Here is a 23,798-nt window from a genome sequence, read left to right as displayed (position 1 = left end):
ACTACATTTTATTATCAATTAATAAAATATTAAAACCTTCTATAGAAAATATTTGGATAATGTGTAAAATATAAAAGAGAGGGGAGCAAAAATCTCCTGAATTCCTACCAACCAAAAAGAAGCATTGTATTTTGTGTATTTCTTTTCATTCTATCTCTATGAAGCATTTTCTATTGTTTTGAACATCTACATTCTTAATATACATACAACTTTATTACCTGTTTTTTTTTTTTCTGTGAACTGTATAACAAAGGAACTTCCTAAGGCCACAAAGTCTTTATAAAAAACATTTATATAAGCTTATTTAATATAAGCTTATAATATATAAGCACCTCTGGAAGGTGCTTCACTGAAAACTTATATTCTTCAGAATATTCACTATAATAATTAGTGGTTCAATGAACATTTTGTCCATTCAATTCCCCCCAGTCCAAATCTTTATACTCGAACCTTAGACATAACATTATAAGATGAAAGGTTATGACCACTTTGAAGTGTTTTTCATATATATTGCTAAATTGCTTCCCAGAAGTTCATTTAGCCTTTAGAAATGAGATGTATTATATGGTAATTTTTAGAGTATACTACTATTTTAAGTATAATACTCTCAAAAATTTAATAACCTTACGGCTTATCATAAGAGTTCCTTCCCATCTTTTTACTAATAGTAACTGTCTCATTTTGTCAAGCCAACAATAAGGAAATTATTTAAGGAACAAAACAATAGATGTGTAAAATATCTTCATCTTATTTTCCTCAATAGAAATGTTTATTCTTAATGCACACTCTTTTGGTTTTTACTTCTTATTCCTTATAAAAAGCTCTCCTTACAACCATTAAGAATTAATACCTCATAAATAAGTAATATCACTTTGCCCTAGAGTATATCAAAACTTCAGGAGATATCCAGTTTTCTTAGTAGGGGATATTTAGTTTTCTTAAGTTTTCTCAAATTATTGCTTAAAGGTTGTAAACAATAGAAAACACTCTTTATATTTTTAATTAAGGAGATAAAATTATTTATGCTAACAAAATTCATCAAGATTTTTAGTTAATTTTTAAGCTTATTTTTTATTTATTTTGAGAGAGATAGCAATCAGGGTGGAACAGAGAGACAGGGAGACAGAATCCCAAGCAGGCTCCCCACTGTCAGTGCAGAGCACAACATGAGGCTCGAACTCACAAACATTGGAGATCACTCCCTAAGCCAAAATCAAGAGTTGGATGCTTACCTGACCGAGCCACCCAAGTGCTCCTCAGCTAATGTTTAGATCATTTTCACATGAACTAGTACATAGTTGGGTGTATTACCATCCTTGGCTACTTTGGTTGTAGGAATATATAGTAATCACAAAGAGTGGTTGTAAGGGTAGAGTTCAGTGTAAATAAAACCATGATTTAACTGAATGGCCATTTAAAACCTGTGGAAGATTTGCATCATCATTTAATGCACAAATAAATTCATCACAGTAAATACTGTTTACTTGTGTCAATGAAATTAAAATTATTTTGAAGCATTTAATATTAACTCATTGTTAGTTTTAGCTCCATAGTGGAATACACCATCTCCTCACATTGACTAATTTTATGCAAGAAGCTTGTCAACAATGAAATATAAAGCTGAAGTTCTTTCAGCAACTTACTAGAGTTCATTAAGGTGATAGCACTATGTGTCAGAAAAGAAGAAAGTTAAGAAAGGAAATCCTAGTAGTGCAAAATCAAAGACATCTTCAACTCACCGCTTCCCTTCCTGCTCTCCCTACTCACCACCCCCGACTAAAAAAAAAAAAAAATGAAGCATAAAGAAAAATGTCTAATGCTGGCAGTTTATGTATTATAGACTGTTCTCAGGTCCACCATAGAAATAATTTATACATCCATTTATCATATTCACTCCTAACATCATATGCATATACGTCAAGAATTTTACTTACGAGGGCTGAGTGATAGGAATTTAAGCATGACTTTTACAGCATATATATCACTTAAAATTGATTATCTAGAAGTTTCCAAAGTTTACATATGATTGCTATACTGTAAACAGCACTGATGAGAAATCTGGAGAACAGGATTCCACTTTAGATCCTGTCATCAGCGAGCTGGGTCAATCTAACACCCAAAGTCTCTGCTTCTGAGTTGACTCACGTGTAAAATTAAGGCGTCGTCTGGAAGACCTATAGGATGCCCTTGCTGCTCTGTAATTCTACAACTCTAATCTTTCATATACTAATGAAATCATCTACTGGCTAATCTTATGAAATGAAAAATACATCTTAAAAATACAAATCTCCTTCAGGAATATAGAGTGAAATGAGATGGAACCATTCATAGGTAACAAAACAAGTCATGAATCCTGCTGCTGACTACCTATCTCAATTTTTACACATAATATAATGTAATATAGCATAATACAATATAACATAAACATAATGTGCTATAACATAATAGACACCGACACATATTTATTAGTATATATGCCTGTATCTCAGCCAGATAACTCTAGCCTAAAGAAAATACAGAATGTTTTAGGTCCTACACCTTTCCTTAACTAGATATCTAAAAAGATTCCAAACTTACTTTTATCTTTTATAATCTTTGTGTCCCAGAATAAAAAGGTTTTTACATATAGTAGTTGACAACCAAGAACTGCATAAAAATATTATTCTGTTTTCCCTTAGGGGTTTGCAAATACAAAAATATGATTACCTTTCCCTTTTTTTTTTAAGTTTATTTATTTTGATAGGATGGGGAGGAGCAGACAGAGAGGATCCCAAACACACTGACAGTGTGGAGCCAGACACAGGGCTAAACTTAAAAACCGTGAGATCATGACCTGAGCCGAAATCATCAGATCCCTAACCGACTGAGCCACCCAGACACCCCAATATCATTACCTTTCCTATGCTGATATCTGGCTGCAGAAAGCGAAGGCACTCTGAATAATTAGCCCATGTTTTATTTAAACTGTACATAAAATCCCACGTCCCATTGGGGTTACAGTGTCGGAAAGCAACTCCTGTAAAGACACGAAGAAAAACATTGAGATTGCTCAGTTCCCTTGGCATCCATTAGGGGGAAAAGTACATTTCTATTCCAAATTAATCATTGCAGAAAAATTCAATACCTTTATGATTGAAGTCATAAATATAAGGAGGGCATGGGACAGCCAATATTTTCCCCACTGTTCCTCTGGGCCAACAAATGAGTCCATCCCATTCTGGGAAACAATTTCCCTCTAATAAAGGAAAAAATTAAAAAGCAAATAAACAAAAATGCAATTGGAACCAGACACTAAATGCACTCAAAATACCTGCAGCAAAATGTAAAACAAATTAGTAGTTGTGAAACTAGGTGCAAATGTCCTAAGATTCATCCACACAGCCTCCTTAAAGGTCCACTAATAAGAACATTTGGTTTGCATAAATTAAAAATATTTTAGTGATTCCAGTATATATGAGTTATAGCAATTACTATATATAAGAAACATTGGAATTCATTGTGAACAGCTTCTACAGTTGTAGCTACATTTTTTTACTCTAGATTTTAAAAAATTGATGTTAAAAAATATGATATATGAAACAGATTGAGCTTCACAGATAAGCTCCAAGATTTGGATTTGCCTTTTTACCAGTGATCCTTTTTTTTTTTTTTTTTTTACCAATAATTCTAGACATTTGTTTAAGTCTAACACTCATCTTAAACAAAATTCTCACAAAATCTACTTTCTTCAAGAATCAAGTATAAAGATACAGAGTGGGGTGGCGGGGGGGGGGGGGGGGCGGGCGTGGGGAGGGGACTGAATGGACAAAATGCATCCAGAACCCAATCACTTCTCACAATCTCCACTGTCACACCCATGGTCTAAACTTGTCAAGCCATGATATTTACACAGAACAACCTAAAACTTGGAAACTCCTGGGGCACCTGCATGACTCAGTCAGTCAAGCGTCCAACTCTAGATTTTGGTTCACGTCATGATCTTACAGTTGGTGAGATCAAGTCCTATGTCAGTTTGTGCTAACAGTGTGGAGCCTACTTGGGATTCTCTCTCTCCCTCTTTCTCTGCCTCTCTTTCTCTCTCTCTCAAAATAAATAAATAAACTTAAAAAAAATGAAATGAAATTTGGAGACTCCAACTTTCTCTTTTCAGTTCTATAGTTACTCACAACACAATATAACCACACATTAGTGAAGTCAAACTGGGATCAATATTTGGGGTTTTGCTTTTAACTATTTGAATCATTTTATAACTAGGTTTTTGCATTTCCATTTTCTTTTCTTTCATACACATGAGGAAAATGCTTGTTCTCTTTCTATTACAATTTTTTTCATAAGTAAAGCAGACAATAGTGTATATATGTGAGTGTGTGTGTGTATGTGTGTATATATATACATACATACATATATACATCACCTAGAATTGACACTTGCTAATAGTTTACCGTATTTATTTCATCTAATTTATTTTTTGCTATGGTATTTTAATGTAAATTGCAGACAGCATAACAGCTGACTCCTAAATATTTTAATATGCATCTCAAACTTTAAGAGAATTTGAAAATTTAAATTTCTTACATTAGCTAGTGAATTCAAAATGCCATTCTAGTTTTTTACACATAAATTGAAGAAATTTTTCATTGAAACATAAATCTGGCTTCCAGATTCGTTCTTCCTCTCCTTTCAGTTATTCACAAAACAGGCCAAAATCTTCCAAAAGGCTTCCCATCTCACTCCCAGCAGAAGCCAAGTCTTACAAAGACATTAAAGACTTATAAAGACATTATAAATGTTTGAAAGCCCCTCAAGATCCCACTATTTATTTATCTTAGCTAAAGTCCTCCTGCTCTCCTCTCAGTTCAATTCCCCCATGGCCTCAACACTTAGCACCCTCCATCCTACAGACTTTTACTCACATTGCTACTTCTGAGTAAACTTTCCCCATTTAGAATTACATTCAAAACACTCTTTATCCCCTTTCCTGCTATATTTTTGCCTGAGCTGTCATTGCTTTCCAATATGAAGTGTTATTTTATTTATTTTTTTTAATTTTTTTTTTCAACGTTTATTTATTTTTGGGACAGAGAGAGACAGAGCATGAACGGGGGAGGGGCAGAGAGAGAGGGAGACACAGAATCGGAAACAGGCTCCAGGCTCTGAGCCATCAGCCCAGAGCCTGACGCGGGGCTCGAACTCCCGGACCGCGAGATCGCGACCTGGCTGAAGTCGGACGCTTAACCGACTGCGCCACCCAGGCGCCCCTGAAGTGTTATTTTAGTATTGGTTTCTGAAACCACAGGGACCCTGAAGGTGGGGAATTCTGTTTTATTCCACGCATTAGCCACCCAGCACTTGACATGGACTTGATAAAGTCAGTCAGTGCCAACACTGTGTTCTTCAGGACTCCTCTCCATTACCTGTGTGGAAACTTCCAAGAAGAGAACATATCCTCCATTTCAAAATAAGAGTACTTGTAATGAGTGCTGTATTCATTTTTCTATTGCTACCAAAATAAATTACCACAAGCGTAATGGCTTCAAATAACCCAAACTTACTATCTCACTATTTCTTGAAGTCAGAAGCCCAGTGAGTTGAACTAGGACTGAGCTCCCCCTTTCCTTGCTGGCTATCAGCTTCTAGCAGCAACTTGCATTCCTTGGTCATGACCCCTTCCTCCATCTTCAAAGTCAGGAGGCAGGTCAAACTCTTCTCACATTTCAAGTGTCTCCTCCACTCTCCTTTTCCCTTACTTATTTGCCCACCTTCTCCTGCCACTTTGAAGAAACCATGAGATTACACCGAGCCCACCCAGATAATCTAGGATAATCTCCCTATTTTTAAGGCCCGTAACCATAATCCCACCTGCAATGCCCCTGTGCCATGTAACATAGCACACACAGGCATAACACCAGATATTAGGGTACGGACATCTTTGGGTACCCTTATTCTGCTACTACAGGTACTATCCATTATAACTCTCTCAATTTTTCAGTTACCAGTTGCACTAACTGTAGCTGAGGAATTTTGTTCTAGCTAATGTTCATGATGTCAACTTGTTTGTTCAATTTTGAATAGTCATGCAAACACTGATCTGTACAGAAAAGAATCCAGCATAAACCTGAAATTATCTTCTTAGTGTCCTCCATATCACATGGAAACAAATGACTTGATTTGCTTTGGGGACCGCTGAAGCAAGAAGAAAAAGAAAATGTCTTCCCTCGCCCACACTGTTCCTATAAAAGAGAACGTTTTCTTGGAAACAGCCTCACTTTGTTCACATAATAAAAGCCTGGCCTTTACATGTCACAAGCAACCCAGGAACCCATCACACTGGCTCCTGCTTCTGGTGCACAGCTTCACCGGCTTCTTTCTACCATTACCTGCATTTTGTTTTCCTTTCTTGTGTAAGCAGAGTGCAATGAATCAGTCTGTTTTATCAACTTTACCCTAAGCACTCTTCTGTATTTTGATAACATTCCACATGGCTTCCCATCCATTCACTTTGTCTTTAACAAGTCATGCATCCTTATTTATCTGGACTGTCCGATCCTTTACTGGATATCTATTGTGCAATCTACATAAATTGGACGTGGACAAACATTTCTTGTGCGTTCCTGTGTTCTGGTAACAAGTTGTCCCTATACAATGTATGCTGCAATGTCATTTGATATTTTCTGACAAGAGTTAGTCACATGATGGAATAAGGTCTTACTATAAGTTTAAAATCCAATGACCAGTTTATTCTATAATTATGTAGTTTTTAAACTGCTATGGAGCCAAATCTGCTGACATTTTCTTCATGCTCTAAAGGGGACACTTTTCTAGTTCCCTGCAAGATACTACCCGACACACATACACACATACCCCCCAAAATTCAGAAAACCAACATCCCCCAAAAATAATGTTTCTGTAGATTGTGTTCATCTCTCTGGTGGCCCTTTGACAAAGATAATAATAAATATTCACAAAGGTTGAAAGGATTGGGGAAGCCATGACCTCACAAAGATAATACAGAGAGATCTTAAATTAACATCTCCTCTTTGATCATCATTTCACATTTCATGTGAGTAAATACTTTCATTAGTTAGCAAGAAACTAATTAATTGCCTGATGACTCACTTTACAAATTACACCATTAATTACATTCCTCGTAATCTTTTCCGTATGCCAGGACAAACTACTTATTAGTGAAGCTCCTCAAACCGTGATATTTACACAGAACAATCTAAAATTTGGAGACTCCAACTTTGTCTCTTTTCATTTCTACAGTTACCCATAACACAATATAACCCCACATTTGTGAAATCGAACCAGGACCATTAATATTTTGAGTTTTGTTTTTAACTACTTGAATCGTTTTATAACTAGGTATTTGCATTTACTTTTCCTTTTCTTTCATAGACATGGGAAAATGTTTCCTTTTATTACAAAATTTTTTTCATAAATAAAACAGGGAATATTGCATATATATACATTACCTAGAACTGACCTGTTAATATTTTACCATATTTATTTCATCGAATTTATTTTTTGCTGTGGGCTTTTTAAAGTGAATTGCAGACAGCATAACACCTCACTCCTAAATATTTTGATATGCATCTCTCAACTTTAAGAGAATTTAAAAATGGAAATTTCTTAAATTAGCCAGTGAATTCAAAATGTCATTCTAGTTTCTTACACACAAATTGAAGAAATTTTGAGTCAATTTACATATAATTACACATAATTTTTCACTGAAAAGTAAATCAAAGTTTGACCAGATTTAATTCTATCCTATTTGTATGGGAAAAGGTCTCACAGAAAGGATCTTTTCTCTTCTGATATTTATTCATCTACATGTTTCACATGATTCACACCTTCAGAAATTTTAGATGTTACATAAGTTTATATCCAGATCATTTATTCTTTTTACGTGTCACTCACGTGATATGTCACCAATTCATAGTTGCTTGCCTTTGCCCATCCTATTCCCTCTGCCAGGAATGTCCTTTTACTCTCCTCTACACATCTAATTCCTGCTCCTTTACTCTTAAAATGAGATGATTATTCCTCCAGGAAGCCTCCTCCATTCATCCCCAATCAATTAAGATACTTTTTCACTGGTTCCGTAGTTAGGATGCTTCTGTTGTTAAACTCACACACCATACTGAAAGATGTCTACCTCCCTTACTAGGTCATCACCTCATGGGGCAAGGACATCATCATGGGGAAGGACAGAAACAATTCATTGTTTCCAGTGCTTACTACAGAAGCAATACACGGTAAGCACAGAATATATTTCTTGAACTCTTAAAGGGACACTGAAGATAACAATGTTGGACTAGCTAGTCTCCATCTTCCAGCTCAAAATTTCATGAGACTCCATAGAAAATAGCTCATTTAGCCTTGATAGATAATAATCTTTATAAATCCCTTTATGGTGATGTCACTTCTTGTTAGTAGCCCCGCATGTTTGAGATATCAGAATCAGTGTTCTTCACAGGTGGCATGAATAAATCTCTTTTCTGACACTTTTAGTGTCAGAGAGCTCCTTTCTAGTATAAGGCAACTACAAAGACTGGATTAATACAAAAACTTGCTTTCTTAAAACACAGTTTTGCTAGCTATAAATGAATGGAATAAGGGGCACCTAGGTGGCTCAGTCGGTTAAGCATCCAATTTCAGCTCAGGTCATGATCTCACGGTTTGTGGGTTCGAGCCCTGCGTCCGGGTCTGTGCTGTCAGCTCAGAGCCTGCTTTGGATTCTGTGTCTCCCTCTCTCTCTGCCCCTCCCCCACTTGCAGTCTGCCTCTCTCTGTCTCTCAAAAATAAATAAATGTCAAAAAAATTTATAAATGAATGGAATAACACTGAGGCTAGAAATTATTCCATAGGCTCAGCAGGCATTGCATTTGGGGCTTTACCCTGGAGGCCTCTACTGATTTGCTGGCTTACAGCTTGGATTATGATTGTGTTCAGGTAACAAAAGATGAGCCTGAAGCCTGATGTAGTCAAAAAATTGAACAGAAAACCCCTGTATAACAGGATCCCCCCCAAAAAAATGACCCCTTTAGTGAAGGAACAAGAAACAAAGCTTTCCTTCAGAAAGAGATTGGCTTGTTTCACTCCTGGCTCCATTTAGAATTCGAATGGAAAACTATTATAATAATTTTAAAAAATGAATAGAAAACTATAGAAAAAAATCTTTGAAAATTTCTAACCACAAGCTCACACTCATGTGTAGCCTAAATATATTTTAAAATAGACATAGGTAGGTCAATAGGCACCTCACAGAAGCAGACAGAAATTGTCTCTGGAAAAATGTGCTTTAAATGAGGACCTCATGAGTTCTTTATCATAAATCATTGGACACACAGGAAATAAAGCCACCATGTATGATAATACGCATTGACAAGCAAAGTCTATGGATATTAGAATTATCAAATGCAGAATATAAAATATGTTTAAGAAAAAAAGAATAAGTTGAAAAGATATTGAAGATAAAAAGACTATCAAAATTAAATATGAAGATTCTAGAATGCGAAAAATGGATAATCAAAATTAACTTAGTAGATGGATTAAACAGCCATTAGACAAAGTTGAACAAAGAGTCAGCACACTGGAAAACATATCTGAAGAAATTCCCAAAATAGCAGTAGAGAAACAAAGAAAAGGTAAATACATAAGACATGAAGACACAAAGAGTAGCATAAGAAGGTCCTACATTTGTCTAAATAAAGTTCCAGATGGACACAATAGGAGAACGGGGGAAAACAAAGTTTCAAAGACAAAATAGCAAAATATTCCCACCACTGAATAAAGACACAGACCCTCAGACGCTAGAAATCAAATTAATCCACAGGTAGATACAGAATAAAACTGTAGAACATCAAAGTCAAATAGAAGCTCTTAAAGGAGTCGGAGAGGAAAAACTAACCATCATCAAAGACCAAAAACTGGGGCGCCTGGGTGGCGCAGTCGGTTAAGCGTCCGACTTCAGCCAGGTCACGATCTCGCGGTCCGTGAGTTCGAGCCCTGCGTCGGGCTCTGGGCTGATGGCTCAGAGCCTGGAGCCTGTTTCCGATTCTGTGTCTCCCTCTCTCTCTGCCCCTCCCCCGTTCATGCTCTGTCTCTCTCTGTCCCAAAAATAAATAAATGTTGAAAAAAAAATTAAAAAAAAAAAAAAAAAAAGACCAAAAACTGATTTGTCACCAATAACAGTGGAAGCTAGGGGGAAAATGAAATAGTATTCAGGTGCTAAAAGTAAATAATTCCCAACCAAGGGTCACATGTCCAGAAAAAGTGTATCTTTGAAGATTGAGACTGAAATAAACACCTTTTCAGCCAAACAAAAACTGAGAGCATTTGCTGCAAGTAAGTTCTAACAGAAAGAAATTTTGCAAGACATATTTCAGCTTGAACAAAAATTATAATATACAATTAATATAAAATCATATGACTTAATTAACATAAGATAATATGACAATACGGGGCGCTGGGTGGCTCAGTCAGTTAAGCAGCCGACTTCAGCTCAGGTCATGATCTCACAGTCTGTGAGTCTGAGTCCCGCATCAGGATTTGTGCCGACAGCTCAGAGCCTGGAGCCTGCTTCAGATTCTGTGTCTCCCTCTTTCTCTGCCCCTCCCCCATTCACACTCTGTCTCTCTCAAAAATAAAATAAAAACATAAAAAAAAGTTTTAAAAATTATATGACAATAGCATACAATTTGGAAGCAATTAAAGTATTTCAAATTGCTTATATTATTCAAGCAGGAGAAGTTATTGATAAACTTTAAACTTTCTTAAATATTTGGAGACTAGAATGAAGTAGATCAAACCAGATATTTCACTATAGGGCATAGCTTTAAAGATATTACCTGCTGCATTCAGAATGTTGGGAATTTAGGGAAGCTCAGTAAACTGCAGCTCCCTTTATTAAAAAAAAAAAAAAGACTCTTTAAATATATTCAACTATTAAGGCAAGGCATTTTCCTATATAAAACATTATAGTTTTCCCACTCCTCCAAATATTCCAATAAACAGCTTTTCTCAATGGCCCCAGTGTAAACTATGAGTGACCACCAGGCTGTGAGGACCACCACGAGCCATAGTTCCTGTACAGCTCCAACAGTAGAGCAATCCAAGAGCGTCAAAGCCACCGCAAGCTCACCTGTAGTGTTGTAGTTCTGTTTTTTCAGTTTCCCACTTGAATTTGGAATTAATTGAGAAATTGCATAAAGAGTCAGGCAGATGGAAATTAAATAATCACCTTATTAAGGAGAAAATGTTTTTTGAGAACAGGGCCTAGGTACATATAAAAGGGCCTGCTTGTTTGTTCTTCTGATCTTTATATGTACTACCTAAAACTGCAAGCAATACCCACCAGAACAGAGCCTGCCCCTCCAAGCTTACGTTAAGGGCAGACCAGCGAGCACACTCTCTGCAGGCAAACAGATCCCAAAGAGAGGCCTGAGAAAGAAACCGATGTGCACATGCTCAGAGGCTATTCTGAAATTCAGAAACCAGGCAAGTCACTCCGTCCATTGGAAGGGAAGAGCTTGGAGTGAAGGAGATGAGAAGAACACGATTCTGCTACCACGCCCTTCCACATAGAAACATGCAATGAGTGATGAGGAACTCCCTACTACCAACTCCAAAGGGGAATTTGAAGTCTTTGGGAGGACTGAGGTAGGGACACAAGGAGACACGATGTTTTCAGCACCTTTACCTCCTCCCTGGGGCTGAGCTGTGATGTTGAGCTCACATTGTACTTTAGCTTTCAGGACAAGGACAATCTGCTCCTCCATGGTAATGGTGCCACCAGAATCCAGCTGTAGAAATGAACAAAATACAAACAGAACAATATTTCCATTACATTTTTTAAGCCATGATATAACCTTTCATTATATACTGATACAGTTGAAAATTAAAGTTTTGATAGCCAGCTATCTGAAATAGTCTTTTATCTGAGTCAAACATTCTACAAGATATCTTTCATCAGATACATTGATACCGATTCCCACCCTGAAACATGCTTCTAACCTACAGCAAGTGAATAATAAATTCTTCTTGGATGAGTTCATCTAGATTTGGCTTTAGCACCACCAGTAATGGAGAGGAAATTCTACTATTGGAAAACCTTATTTCAATGAAATATATTTTAAATATGACCAAATATTCATAATTGTTTGTTCAGATTCTATTGCTTGGACAACCTGAATCTGATGCATATATAAAATGTAGATCTTTATGCTGCACATCAGACTCAGTGAGTCAGAATTTATTTCTGGAGGTGGTGGACTGGTAATCCTTGTGTTTCCCAGGGACACTTTGTGGTTCTTGCACTAACTTTAATGGGTTTGACAACCAACATACTTGAAGGTACAAGATAATGGTGAAGATCATTCTATTAGTCAAGTTTCAATCAGAGAAGCAGAACTATAAGAGATTAGGATTTATAGAGAAATAGAAGTAAAGATAGAATAGAATAAGTAAGTACTTGTTACAAGGATTTGACTAAACAGTTGTGGGAGGTGACTAAATAGTTTCTAGAAGGCCTTTTTTTTTTTTTTTTTTTTTTTTTTGGTCTGATGCTGGAGCTAGAAATCTGCAGGTCAGGCAGTTAAAAAGAGATGAATATAAAGAGAGGGAGAGAGTAGGAAGAACTTGGAACCATGAGGACACAGTAGAATGCACGTGAGTTCTCGGGGCCTCCAGCCTTCATGTTGTAGGTGTCCCACAGAAACTGGCATTCTTTATCATGGACCTAAACACACTCAGCCCAGGAATCAGAGAAGTTAAAGAAGAAGCCAGGAAAATATGAATCTGCTGCAGGCCTGGCTGCTATCCCCCACAATGAGATGAGCCAATAGACAGCCAACAATGCGTGTGAGATACAAAAGCACCTCCCTTGACCATCTGAGTGTAAAAAACAAAATGGCTGCTGCCTCACTTCTGCCTTCCAACACTCATGAAAGCATGTCTTGTGTGTCACCCTAACCAGAAACATAAAGGGAATGGGGATTCTGGGAAATGCAGTTTAAACAGCTAAGCTGACACATTACAAAGCCACCAAAATCTACCTCTGTCAACTTGGCACCCACACATATCTCTTTAAACCACAATTAATTTCCAGAAAACTCAATACAAAGTCACGCTCCATCTAACATGATACAATTCGTTTGGTACTGAGAGTGATTCCAAAAGAACAGAATTTAAGGAGCAAAAAAATCTGTATTTGTCATCTCTAGCTGTATAACAAATTGACCCAAAACTCTGTGGCTTCCAACAAGCATTAATTATCTCACAGCTTGGGATAAGCTTAGCTAGGTGGTTTTGGACTCAGTCTCTTATGAGGTTTCAGCCAAGACTTCAGCCACAGATGTGGTTACCTAGACTTGATTGGGACTAGAGGATCCACTGCCAAGGTGGTCCACTCACACAGGTATTGGCAGAGGGCTTAAGTTTCTCAACGGCTAAGAGGAAACATTAGTTCCTCACCCTACGGTTCTCTATGGGTGCTTAAGTGTCTTTACAACATGACAATTGGCTCCCACCAGATGAGTGAGTCCAGAAAGCAAGGAGAAAGCCACCATGCCTTTTATGATCTACTCTCAGATGTCACTCATGGTCATTCCCATCATATTCCATTAGCTAAAAAGCAAGCCACCAAGTCTCACTCAGGGGGAGAGGAATTAATCTGTACCTTTTAAAGGGAGGTGTCAAAAAATTTATAAATGTATCTGTAGTCAACTGCAATTTTCTGCAGGTGCTCATCTATTTTCCAGAATGAGAATACTGAGTATTGTGGTTTTTGTAGATTTATTAACAATAGTAGGGTCCAGAACTTTGCATTTCTGTTTTCTCCTAGGGGCTTAGAGATTTTATTTATTTATTTATTTATTTATTTATTTATTTCAAGTTAATTAACATGCACTGTAGTATTGGCTTCCAGAGTAGAACCCAGAAGTGATTCTTCATTTACATATGACACCCAGGGCTCATCCCAACAAGTGTCCTCCTTAATGCCCATCACCTATTTAGCCCATCTCCCCCGCCCCGACCTTCCGCCTCAAGCAACCCTCAGATTGTTCTCTGTCTTTAAGAGTCTGTTTTGGGGCGCCTGGGTGGCGCAGTTGGTTAAGCGTCCGACTTCAGCCAGGTCATGATCTCGTGGTTCGTGAGTTCGAGCCCCGCGTCGGGCTCTGGGCTGATGGCTCAGAGCCTGGAGCCTGTTTCCAATTCTGTGTCTCCCTCTCTCTCTGCCCCTCCCCCGTTCATGCTCTGTCTCTCTCTGTCCCAAAAAAAATAAGTAAACGTTGAAAAAAAAAAAAAGAGTCTATTATGGTTTGCCTCCCTCTCTGTTTTTACCTTATTTTTGAAAAAAAAAAAAAAAAAAGAGTCTGTTATGGTTTGCCTCCCTCTCTGTTTTTACCTTATTTTTCCTTCTCTTCCCCTGTGTTCATCTGTTTTATTTCTTAAATTCCACATATGAGTGAAATCATATGCTATTTGTCTTTGTCTGACCGACTTACTTCGCTTAGCATAATACACTCTAGTTCCATTCACATTGTTGCCAATGGCAAGATTTCATTCTTTTGGATCTCCAAGTAGTACTCCATTGTGTGTGTGTGTGTGTGTGTGTGTGTGTGTGTGTATATATATATATATGTGTGTGTGTGTGTGTGTATATATATATATATATATATATATATATACACCACATTTCCTTTATCCATTCATCTTAAATCAAATGAGATGAAAAACCTATCAATTTACCTAGGTGACAAACTCCCAATAACACAATCCTTTGTAAACCTTGAATCTTTAATTTTTGGTTGTAAATACTTACTCTCTAGAATCATTCCTTTAAGGAAATAAGGAAAACAAACCTTTTTATGTTTTGCAATAAGACATTAGGGACTGAACATTAGAAATGGATGTTTGTATTAGGCATAAAAACACCTAGAGATTACTAATAATTATGATTTTAAATAACATATAAAATGATACACTGGCAGGTTAACTTGAAATGGGAAAGACAGAAAATATCTATCGTAAGAACTCATATCAGCATCAAAAATAAGTCTTATTTCTGAAAACTATGAGTTTATTATTTCCTAACATATTTACAATACAGAGTTGCTCAGTGAATAGTCTGGAATATAGTTTTAGAGATTTCTGGATAATATTCATAGTTCAAATTCTCACATTTATTTTAATAATACTTATGAAATGAGAGAACAAACAAAAACTGATTTTTTTGGATTGGAATACATACCATAATTTAGTTATCAAGCAAACACAATACAGATTCTCAGTTAAAAGTAGCTACACTAAAAGTGAGCCATAAAAATCTCACGTACCAAAAGGGAGAATGAAATGGAAGCCGATGAGTCATCTAAGTGAGCATGATAGGAAAATTAACTTCTTCCCATTCATTCCCCAGAAACAGCCAGGCACCATTCACATTTTGTTTTGCTTTACTTTTTGGCTGGGTTGTTTGTTTTTTTTCCAATTCAATAGTTATTTTCTTGTACCTCAATCCTAGAAAACACTGGGTAAGCTGTGCCCAACATTCAAAACTAAAAATTTGATTCAGAGAAATTTGACTTCAGTTATCAAACATGAACATTGCAAATCACCCCTTGTAAATTTTTATTTGAACAAATGAGGCTTTTGTTTTCTTTTGTGCAGACTTAGCCTTTTTATTGGGATCATCTTTTCAGGAACATAAGCATCATATAAACTTTAGCTTCTACAGATATTTTACTCTACACATGTGGCCAATTTAACCAGGAGCAAGTTTGAGTAGAATGTGCTAATTCATGAACTTTTAAATTCCTCTTTAGTCATTCCAACTGAGAATAAGGAAATGTTTAACATCTTTTATATGACTTTCTCTCCCTCCTTAGTTACAGTTACAAGTGTTCTTCACCATAGAGAGACAGTAAAATCATAGTGTGCTTAAAACAGAAGAGGAGTTTTGATGTTCAATGCCTATTACTCCAAAAGCAACGATTGCATCCAAAACAAAATGGCACATTTAGTAAAAACAAGATGTTAGTAATTTTTCCTGGGCAAGTGATCATTTACAATGTGAAAGAAAACGATGTATTTTACTGAAAGTACTTAACGTTCTTGTTACAGATACTGACTGGTTAAAGTCAGAATATGCAAATCTTCATAATTTCAATATTCACATTTATTCCATTTTTAAGTAAACATGCACCCATAAATTAGATGTTTTTGAAAAGAAGCATTCTGGAACTTCTACTTCTGGCATGATGGGGTAGATATACTTTTCTCTATTTCTTTCAGTAAGTACAACTAAAAACCCTAGACATTATACATAAAATGAACATAAGATAAAATTCTGAAATGTGAAGAGCAGAAGGCAGACCAGCTAGGGACCTCAGATCCCAAAGAACAACACAGTGGTGAATTCTCTGGGTTTTCTTTTTGCCTCATGTATTTGGGACTTGGAGGTGAGAAGCTGGTAACTCAGAAACACCAAGAGACACTGACCAAAAAAAAAAAAAAAAGGCCTCCAGAAAACCTTGCTCTCTATAGCCAAGAAGGAAAGGAGGAGCCTGACGAGACAGAAAACTCTCACACAATAATAGCCCAATCTAAGCCAAACACCACAGGAGAAAAGCTGCAGTTTTATCCTGACACCTCAAAGGCCAAGTGGAGCGCCTAGTCTTCTACCCTTGGCGGACTGTAAGGAAGTGACCCTACACTCTCTCCAGACATAGTTTCAGAGCAAAGTAGAGAGCCAGGACATTCACCCACACTGCTCTGGGACAAGTGCCTTCGCCTTTCCAGTGTTACTGGGGAGCCTGGACTTCCACCCCCTGCTGGCAGTAACAAGGTATCCCTCCATCCGCCCTCTGGGGTGCTGTCAGAAAAGACTGAGTAGCGAGTAGCAAGTAAGTCAGCCTGCAACAAGGCCACCCCATTGTGGTGTCAGTGGAGACCACATAGGGCCTACAACTCCCATCCCCACCCATCAGTAACAAGGAGCCCCATCTTAGGTGCCAACAGCCTACAACTCCCGTCCCCACCCATCAGTAACAAGGAGCCCCATCTTAGGTGCCAACAGCAGCTGGCTGGGGAACCTTAACTTCTATTGACACCCTTATTTCCCCAACTATATTAATACCAGATAAAGTATACTTCAGAGAAAACAAACTTACCAGAGACCAAGACGGACACTGCATGAAGACAAAAGGGTCATTCCACCAAGAAAACACAGCTATCGTAAAAGTGCATGCATCAAAAAAAAAAAAAAAAAAAAAAAAAAAAAAAAGTGAAGCAAAAATTGATAGAATTGAAAGAGGAAATAGACAAATCCACAATTACAGTTTAAAATTTCAATACTCCTTTCTCCATTGATAGAACAACTATACAGAAAAGCAACAAAGAGATAAAAGAACTCAACAAGACCACCAACCAAGAGATCTAATAGACATTTATAGAACACTTCACTCAACAAGGCAGAATACACATTCTTTCCAAGTGCTCACAGAATATGTATCAAGGCAGACCACATCCCTGGCCATAAAACAGATCTCAACAAGTTTAGAAGAACTGAAATCATACAGAGTATGTTCTCAGACCACAATGGGATCAAACTAGAAATCAAAAACAGAATAACAGGAAAATCTCCAAACACTTGGAAACTAAACAACACACTTCTAAATAATCCATGGGTCAAAAAGGAAGGCTCAAGGGAAATCAAAACAATACACTGAACTAAATGAAAATGAAAACACAAAATATCCAAATGCATAAGGCATAGCTAAAGCAACGCTGAGAGAAATTTACAGCACTAAATACCTACATTGCAAAAGAAGAAAAGTCTCATAACACAATGTTCCACCCCAAGAATCTGGAAAAAGGAGAGCAAACTAACAATAAAACAAGTAGAAAAAAAGACATAATACAGATAAAAACAGAAATCAATAAAATTAAAACAAACAAAAAAAACACAGTAGAGAATGTCAATGAAACAAAGAGCTATGTCTTTGAAAAGATGATAAAATTGACAAACTTCTAGCAAGCGGACAAAGAAAAAAAGAGAGAGGACACAAAGTGAATTATAGAAATGGAGAAAAGATTAGTGGTTGCCCCAGGGCTGAGGAGAAGGAGATGTGAGGGAGGCTATAGAATGGCAACAAAGGCAATTCTTTTGGAGATGGAATATATCTGTATCTTGACTGGATCAATGTCAATATGCTGGTTGTGATATTGTACTATAGTTTTGTAAGATGTTACCACTGGGAGAAATTGAGTAGAGGGTACAGGGTTCACTCTGTATTATTTCTTATAAATGCATATGAATCTACAATTATCTCAATAAGTTAATATTTTAAAAAAGAATCCACCTAACTTGAAAAAACACAATATAATATTTTAAAATATTACCTCATTCTAGTAAATGAAGATTTGCCACAAGGTGGTTGCAAAAAACAAAGGTACAAAGGTTGCAAAAAACAAAGATGATTTTATAATTTTGCAAAAATATCTCCTTTATAAAATGAAGTTTCCTTAATGTATATAATGCCTTCTTAGGAAGTTATTGTAATATTTATATACCAAATCTGACTCTAAGTCAGAAAGGATTGAAAGAATGTTTAAAGAGAATGAATTTCTTTAGACATTCTACTTTCCATACTCCAAAAGGAAGGTGAGCTTGTCTATAATAAAAAAATTTGTTTGGAATTCAGGACTTTTCATATAGTCTAGTTTCCTGGGCCAAATAATAAATCAGTTTTATTAACTTTCTACTCCGTGTTTTCACACAGGCCTCAAAAGAGTTCATATAGACCTATTAATATTTTATTTTACTTTCTTAAATACTGATTTCACTCTCAGGAGTGTGCGTCCCTGAGAGCAGGCAAAGTTTTTATTTTGTGAAGTGAGATGGAGAATGAAACATGTTTTTAATTATTTAGAATTTATTGTCTGTAATATTGGGTTCTAACAAAGAAAAGGAAAATGATAGCTTTGAACCATCCACCTTTAATTAAAACACCAACTATGAAAGTGTTTCCCCATTTGTCCTTTTTTAATTCAAAGTAAAACAAGTTATATGGATAAAATACACAGAATAAACACACACACACACACACACACACACACACACACACACACCACAACATAAGCGTCCAGACTTCTCAAGATTTTTGTTTGTTTATTTATTTCAAGAGAGAGAGAATGAGAGTGAGCATAAGTGGGGGAGGGTCAGAGACAGAGAGGGAGAGAGAGAGAATCCCAAGCAGTCTCCACACCATCAGCACAGAGCCCAACACGGGGCTGGATCTCACACCATGAGATCATGACCTGAGCCAAGATCAAGAGTCAGACGCTTTGTTGACTGAGCCACCCAGTCACCCTTCAAGATTTTTAATCCTTTCACAAACTGTCCTCTAACTCAGAGCTAATCCAAAGTCCAGTCCATTTTTCACATTAGGCAACCATAAAACTTCCCATGACTCTGTTCATTCAGGAAACAAACTGAAAGCAGTTTAAGAATATAATGTATCCAGGGACACCTGGGGGCTCAGTCAGTTGAGTGTCTGACTCTTGATCTTGGCTCAGGTCATGATCTCACAGTTCATAGGATGGAGCCCCACATCGGGCTTTGTGCTGACAGCAAGGAGCCTGCTTAGGATTCTCTCTCTCTCTCTCTCTCTCTCTCTCTCTCTCTGTCCCTCCCCTACTCTCTCATGCTCTCTCTCTCAAACTAAATAAATATTAAAAAAGAATATAATGTATCTATCTGTGATGTGGCTCAAAATCAGTTAAGAAGGCAACACCAGAAATGTGATCACACAGAACTGTCATTTTTCACACCTGTCATTCACCCTTTCTCTTTCATTTTAACCACATGAATTTATTACGTATGTGTAGAGTCCAATTACTACTTAGAAAAAGCAATGTTAGTTTCTTAAGTAATTTCATGATGATAGAGGTAAAGAACAGATCAGCCATTGCTAGGTATTGGGGGAGGGAGGGACAAGGGAAGAGAAGGAAGAGGTTGTGGCCATAGAAGGAGAGCAGAAGGGATTCCTGTGTTGAAACTGTTCTGTATTTTAACTGTGGTGGTAAGTCTCGTGTATCTGCTTACGTGTGATAAAACTACATAAAACTGCCCCCCACACGCACATGCCCAATGAATATATACAAAACCAGTGACATCTGAATTAAAGAGGCAGATTCCATCAATATCAATTTCCTGCTTAGGTTATTGTACTATAGTTATGAAAGATGTCACCACTGGGAGAAATTGGGTGACAGGTATACAGTATCCCTGTATTATTTCTTACACTGCATGTGAATCTACAATTTTCTCAAAATAGCTTTTTAATTCATATAATAGTTTTTAGTGAATTGTATTTAGTTTATTAATGATTATAACCATGACAGATCAACTAAATGTTAAATGAAACATAATAGAATCTATTAATTTGAAGAAATTAAGTTCAAATATAATAAGACTACTTGGCAAAGAATGTGAATGCAAAAGAAACCACGCATTAGGTAGCTCCCCATAATTTACAGACTTCTATAAATATGAAAGGTTCCCTATTATTCTCAATGAAACCCAATTAGAACTGAGAATTTTTAAATTCCCACCCATTACCAGATCTCCTAAGCAAGAAACTAATTGTCAACTATTACTCATCAACTAATTTAAAATAACTCCCTTGACAATCAAATGAAGTAACTATGTGTATCTTCCTCAAAAGTAATTTACTTATTTTACACAAAGTTGCCATCAAAACATAAATTCAGAGGTAGCCAAGTTAAAAACTATGCACATAAGATCAGGCAGGTTTGTGCAACATTCAATCCTCAAGGCAAAAGCTCCCTTTTCAAATCTCAGCAAAGTTGGCTCAAGATTTTTAGTTATTTAAAAACCTAATTAGTTAGTTACATCTGAAATGGCTTTCAAAATCTTTCCACACTAAGAATTTGAGAAGTTTTCTATGAACATAGAAAAGCTGAATGAGGTCAAAAGCTTTGAATGAGGTCTCTGCAATTAGGGGGAAACACATGATTTCAAATACAGGCATACCTCACTTTATTGCGCTTCTCAGATACTTTTTTTTTTTTTTACAAATTAAACGTTTGGGGTGACCCTGCATCAAGTGAGTCTTTCAGCACCATTTTTCCAACAGCATTTGCTCACTTCATGTCTCTGTGTCATTCTGGTAATACTTGCAATATTTCAAACTCTTTCATTTATTATTATATTAGTTATGGTTATCTGTGATCAGTGATTATGACTCACTGAAAGCTCAGATTATGGTTAGCATTTTTTTATTAATAAAGTATTCGTAATTAAGATATGTACATTGTTTTTTTCAGACATAATGCTATTATATACTTCATATACTACAGTATAGTGTAAATATAACTTTTATATTCACTGGGAAACCCAATAATTCTTTTGATTCACTTTATTGCAATATTCACTTTATTGCAATGGTCTGCAACCAAACCCATAATATCTCCAAGGTAAGTCTGTCAATCTTAAGTGTTTCACCATAAAAAATAAAAATAAAAAAAAGAATGAACGAAAAAGTGAGTGATGGATGTGCTAATGACCTTGATAATGATAATCATGTCACAATGTAGACATACATGAAATCATCATGTTGTACACCTTTGAAAGAATCACATTGTACAACCTAAAAAAAACAGTACAATACAAAATAAATAAGCTACTTTCACCCAAAAAAACAGTGTTGCCCTATTTGGGGACATAACAAATCATCAAGAGGATGACTGTTTCCTTCAAGCAGTTGGCAACAAGAATTTGAGATACAGAAAATCAGGCTGCAGGCCAAATTGCATTGGCCAACATTCCATCCATTTGCATCTATGGTGTCACCACCCGAGGCAACACATCTGTCATGCAGCATAGCTGTGGATTCCTGGGAAGGAGTAGTGACTGGGAAAAATACATGGTTGATATCCAATGAGAATGAGAAGGCTAATTTCCAGCAAAAGCAATGAGGTAAAAATCACCATCAATAATAAGGCCCACAAACTATAAGGTAAGTTTCACATAGTAGAAACTCTGTGCACTCATTAGCTATAACAATTATGCATGTACATTAAGAGAATAAAGGAAAATTACTATGAGAGCTTGTAAATGAAACCATCTATGACCCCTCAAAAAACAGGGGGGATGAATGTTGGAACTAAACTCTGGTTTCCTTGATTTCTGATACAAGGATGTAACCACCAATCACATAATAGCTGGCTTTATGGATGAAAGAGAGGAGGCAAGGTGTGACTGTTCTTAGTTGAATGAGTAATAGTGGGGAGGAGGAGGAGGAGGAGGAGGAAGAGATAACAAGTAATGAGGAATTTACTCAGCAGATACGGGAATAATAAAGGGTTTCTAAATCAGGAAGAAGTGTGAATCCACATGGTCTTATTGGAGGTAAAGTAAAATTTAACCCAGTGGGGTGGGGGTGGGGGGATAGGGGAGTGGGAGAGAGCTATATTTGACAAGACAGTGTGAGATCCGTGTAGTTTGGGACACAAACATTTGGACAGATAAATGGAGAGACAGGCGGAAGGGCCAAGAAGGCAGAGCAGCAAGGAAGTTCTTGGCTTCTCTCATCCCTGAAATGCAGTTAGATCATCACCAAACCATTTTGCACACCTAGGAAATTGATCTGAGAATTAACACAACAATCTGCATAACTTGAGCCACAGAACTTGGCAAGTATGCTGTGAGGAGAGGTGAACTGGGGGAGAGAGAAGCCACGGAGGGTAGGGAGCTGTTTCGTGTGGGGTTTTTTTAACGTTTTGTTTTTTATATTTGAGAGAGAGAGAGAGTAGGGGAGGGGCAGAGAGACAGAGACAGAATCTAAAGCAGGCTCCAGGCTCCAACCTGTCAGCACAGAGCCCGACGCAGGGCTTGAACCCATGAACCATGAGATCATGACCCAAGCCAAAGTTGGAGGCTTAACCGACTGAGCCACCCAGGCGCCCCAAGTAGGGAGCTGGTTTTGCAGAGACAGAACAGAGAAAGGGGAGAAGAGTGCAGGAAAAGCTCTCCCTCCAAAAGAGTGGAAAGAGAAAGAGTGGAAACACTTACCAGGGACTGAACAAGAAATCTGTTCCCCAAAACCATTGACAGGGAGAAAGAAGAGGGTTTCAATACCATTAGGACTCTATAAACAGGGGTGCACAGAGTCAGAAATTTCAGAGCTCAGAGTTCCTGTGCCAGAGACTAGGAAGCTGGGTGAATCCATTTTCACTTCTCCTGTGTGTGCACATAGATGCATACGCACACCTCACTGATCCACCCCAGTAAGCTAAGAAGGGCCACCTAGTGGAGAACAGAGCCATTACACCAAGCCCCGCCCAACTGCACCCTCACAGCAAATGCCCTAGAGGACCATCACAAGTCTCTCTGCCTGCTGAGTATATGGACTATAAAGTGATTCATAGCTTGAATTTTAGGGGAAACTAGATGTAACTTCATTCAGGTTTCATTCTGTTTGCTGGTCTATTTTTTTTTCTTTGTTCTCCTCTCTTTTCTTTTTCTTGGATACAGAAAGAAAAAATTTATTCTTTTCATTTTTTTTAAATAATTTTTTAAATTCTACTTACTATGTTTTTGTTTTTTGTAATTTTTTAATTCTATGTCACTTTCTTCATTTCATTTTATTCCATTTTATTGTATATACTTTTTTAATTTTTAAACTTTTTCTTACTTTTTTCCTTTTCTTTCCCTGTTTTCTCTATTCTATCAAGTTTCTTTTAACAAGCAGACCAAAACACACCTAGGA

General features: G+C 37.0%; 1 protein-coding gene across 3 annotated transcripts in view; it reads right to left on the bottom strand.

Annotated features, from left to right (window-relative positions):
* The window catches only part of PTH2R (parathyroid hormone 2 receptor), a 136,526-nt gene that overhangs the window by 47,755 nt on the left and 64,973 nt on the right, over positions 1-23,798 (bottom strand). For all 3 annotated transcript variants that reach the window (XM_086719486.1, XM_086719485.1, XM_086719484.1), the window contains 3 exons: positions 11,705-11,807; positions 3,125-3,235; positions 2,895-3,016 (listed from right to left, as the gene is read on the bottom strand). In XM_086719486.1, coding sequence (XP_086575612.1) covers positions 2,895-3,016; positions 3,125-3,235; positions 11,705-11,807 — 336 coding nt within the window. The remainder of the gene's footprint in view (positions 1-2,894; positions 3,017-3,124; positions 3,236-11,704; positions 11,808-23,798) is intronic.

This window comes from Puma concolor, chromosome C1, assembly GCF_028749965.1.
Source record: "Puma concolor isolate L17-30 chromosome C1, mPumCon1.1.hap2, whole genome shotgun sequence".
Taxonomy (NCBI): domain Eukaryota; kingdom Metazoa; phylum Chordata; class Mammalia; order Carnivora; family Felidae; genus Puma; species Puma concolor.
This window is presented reverse-complemented; position numbering and strand designations above follow the sequence as displayed.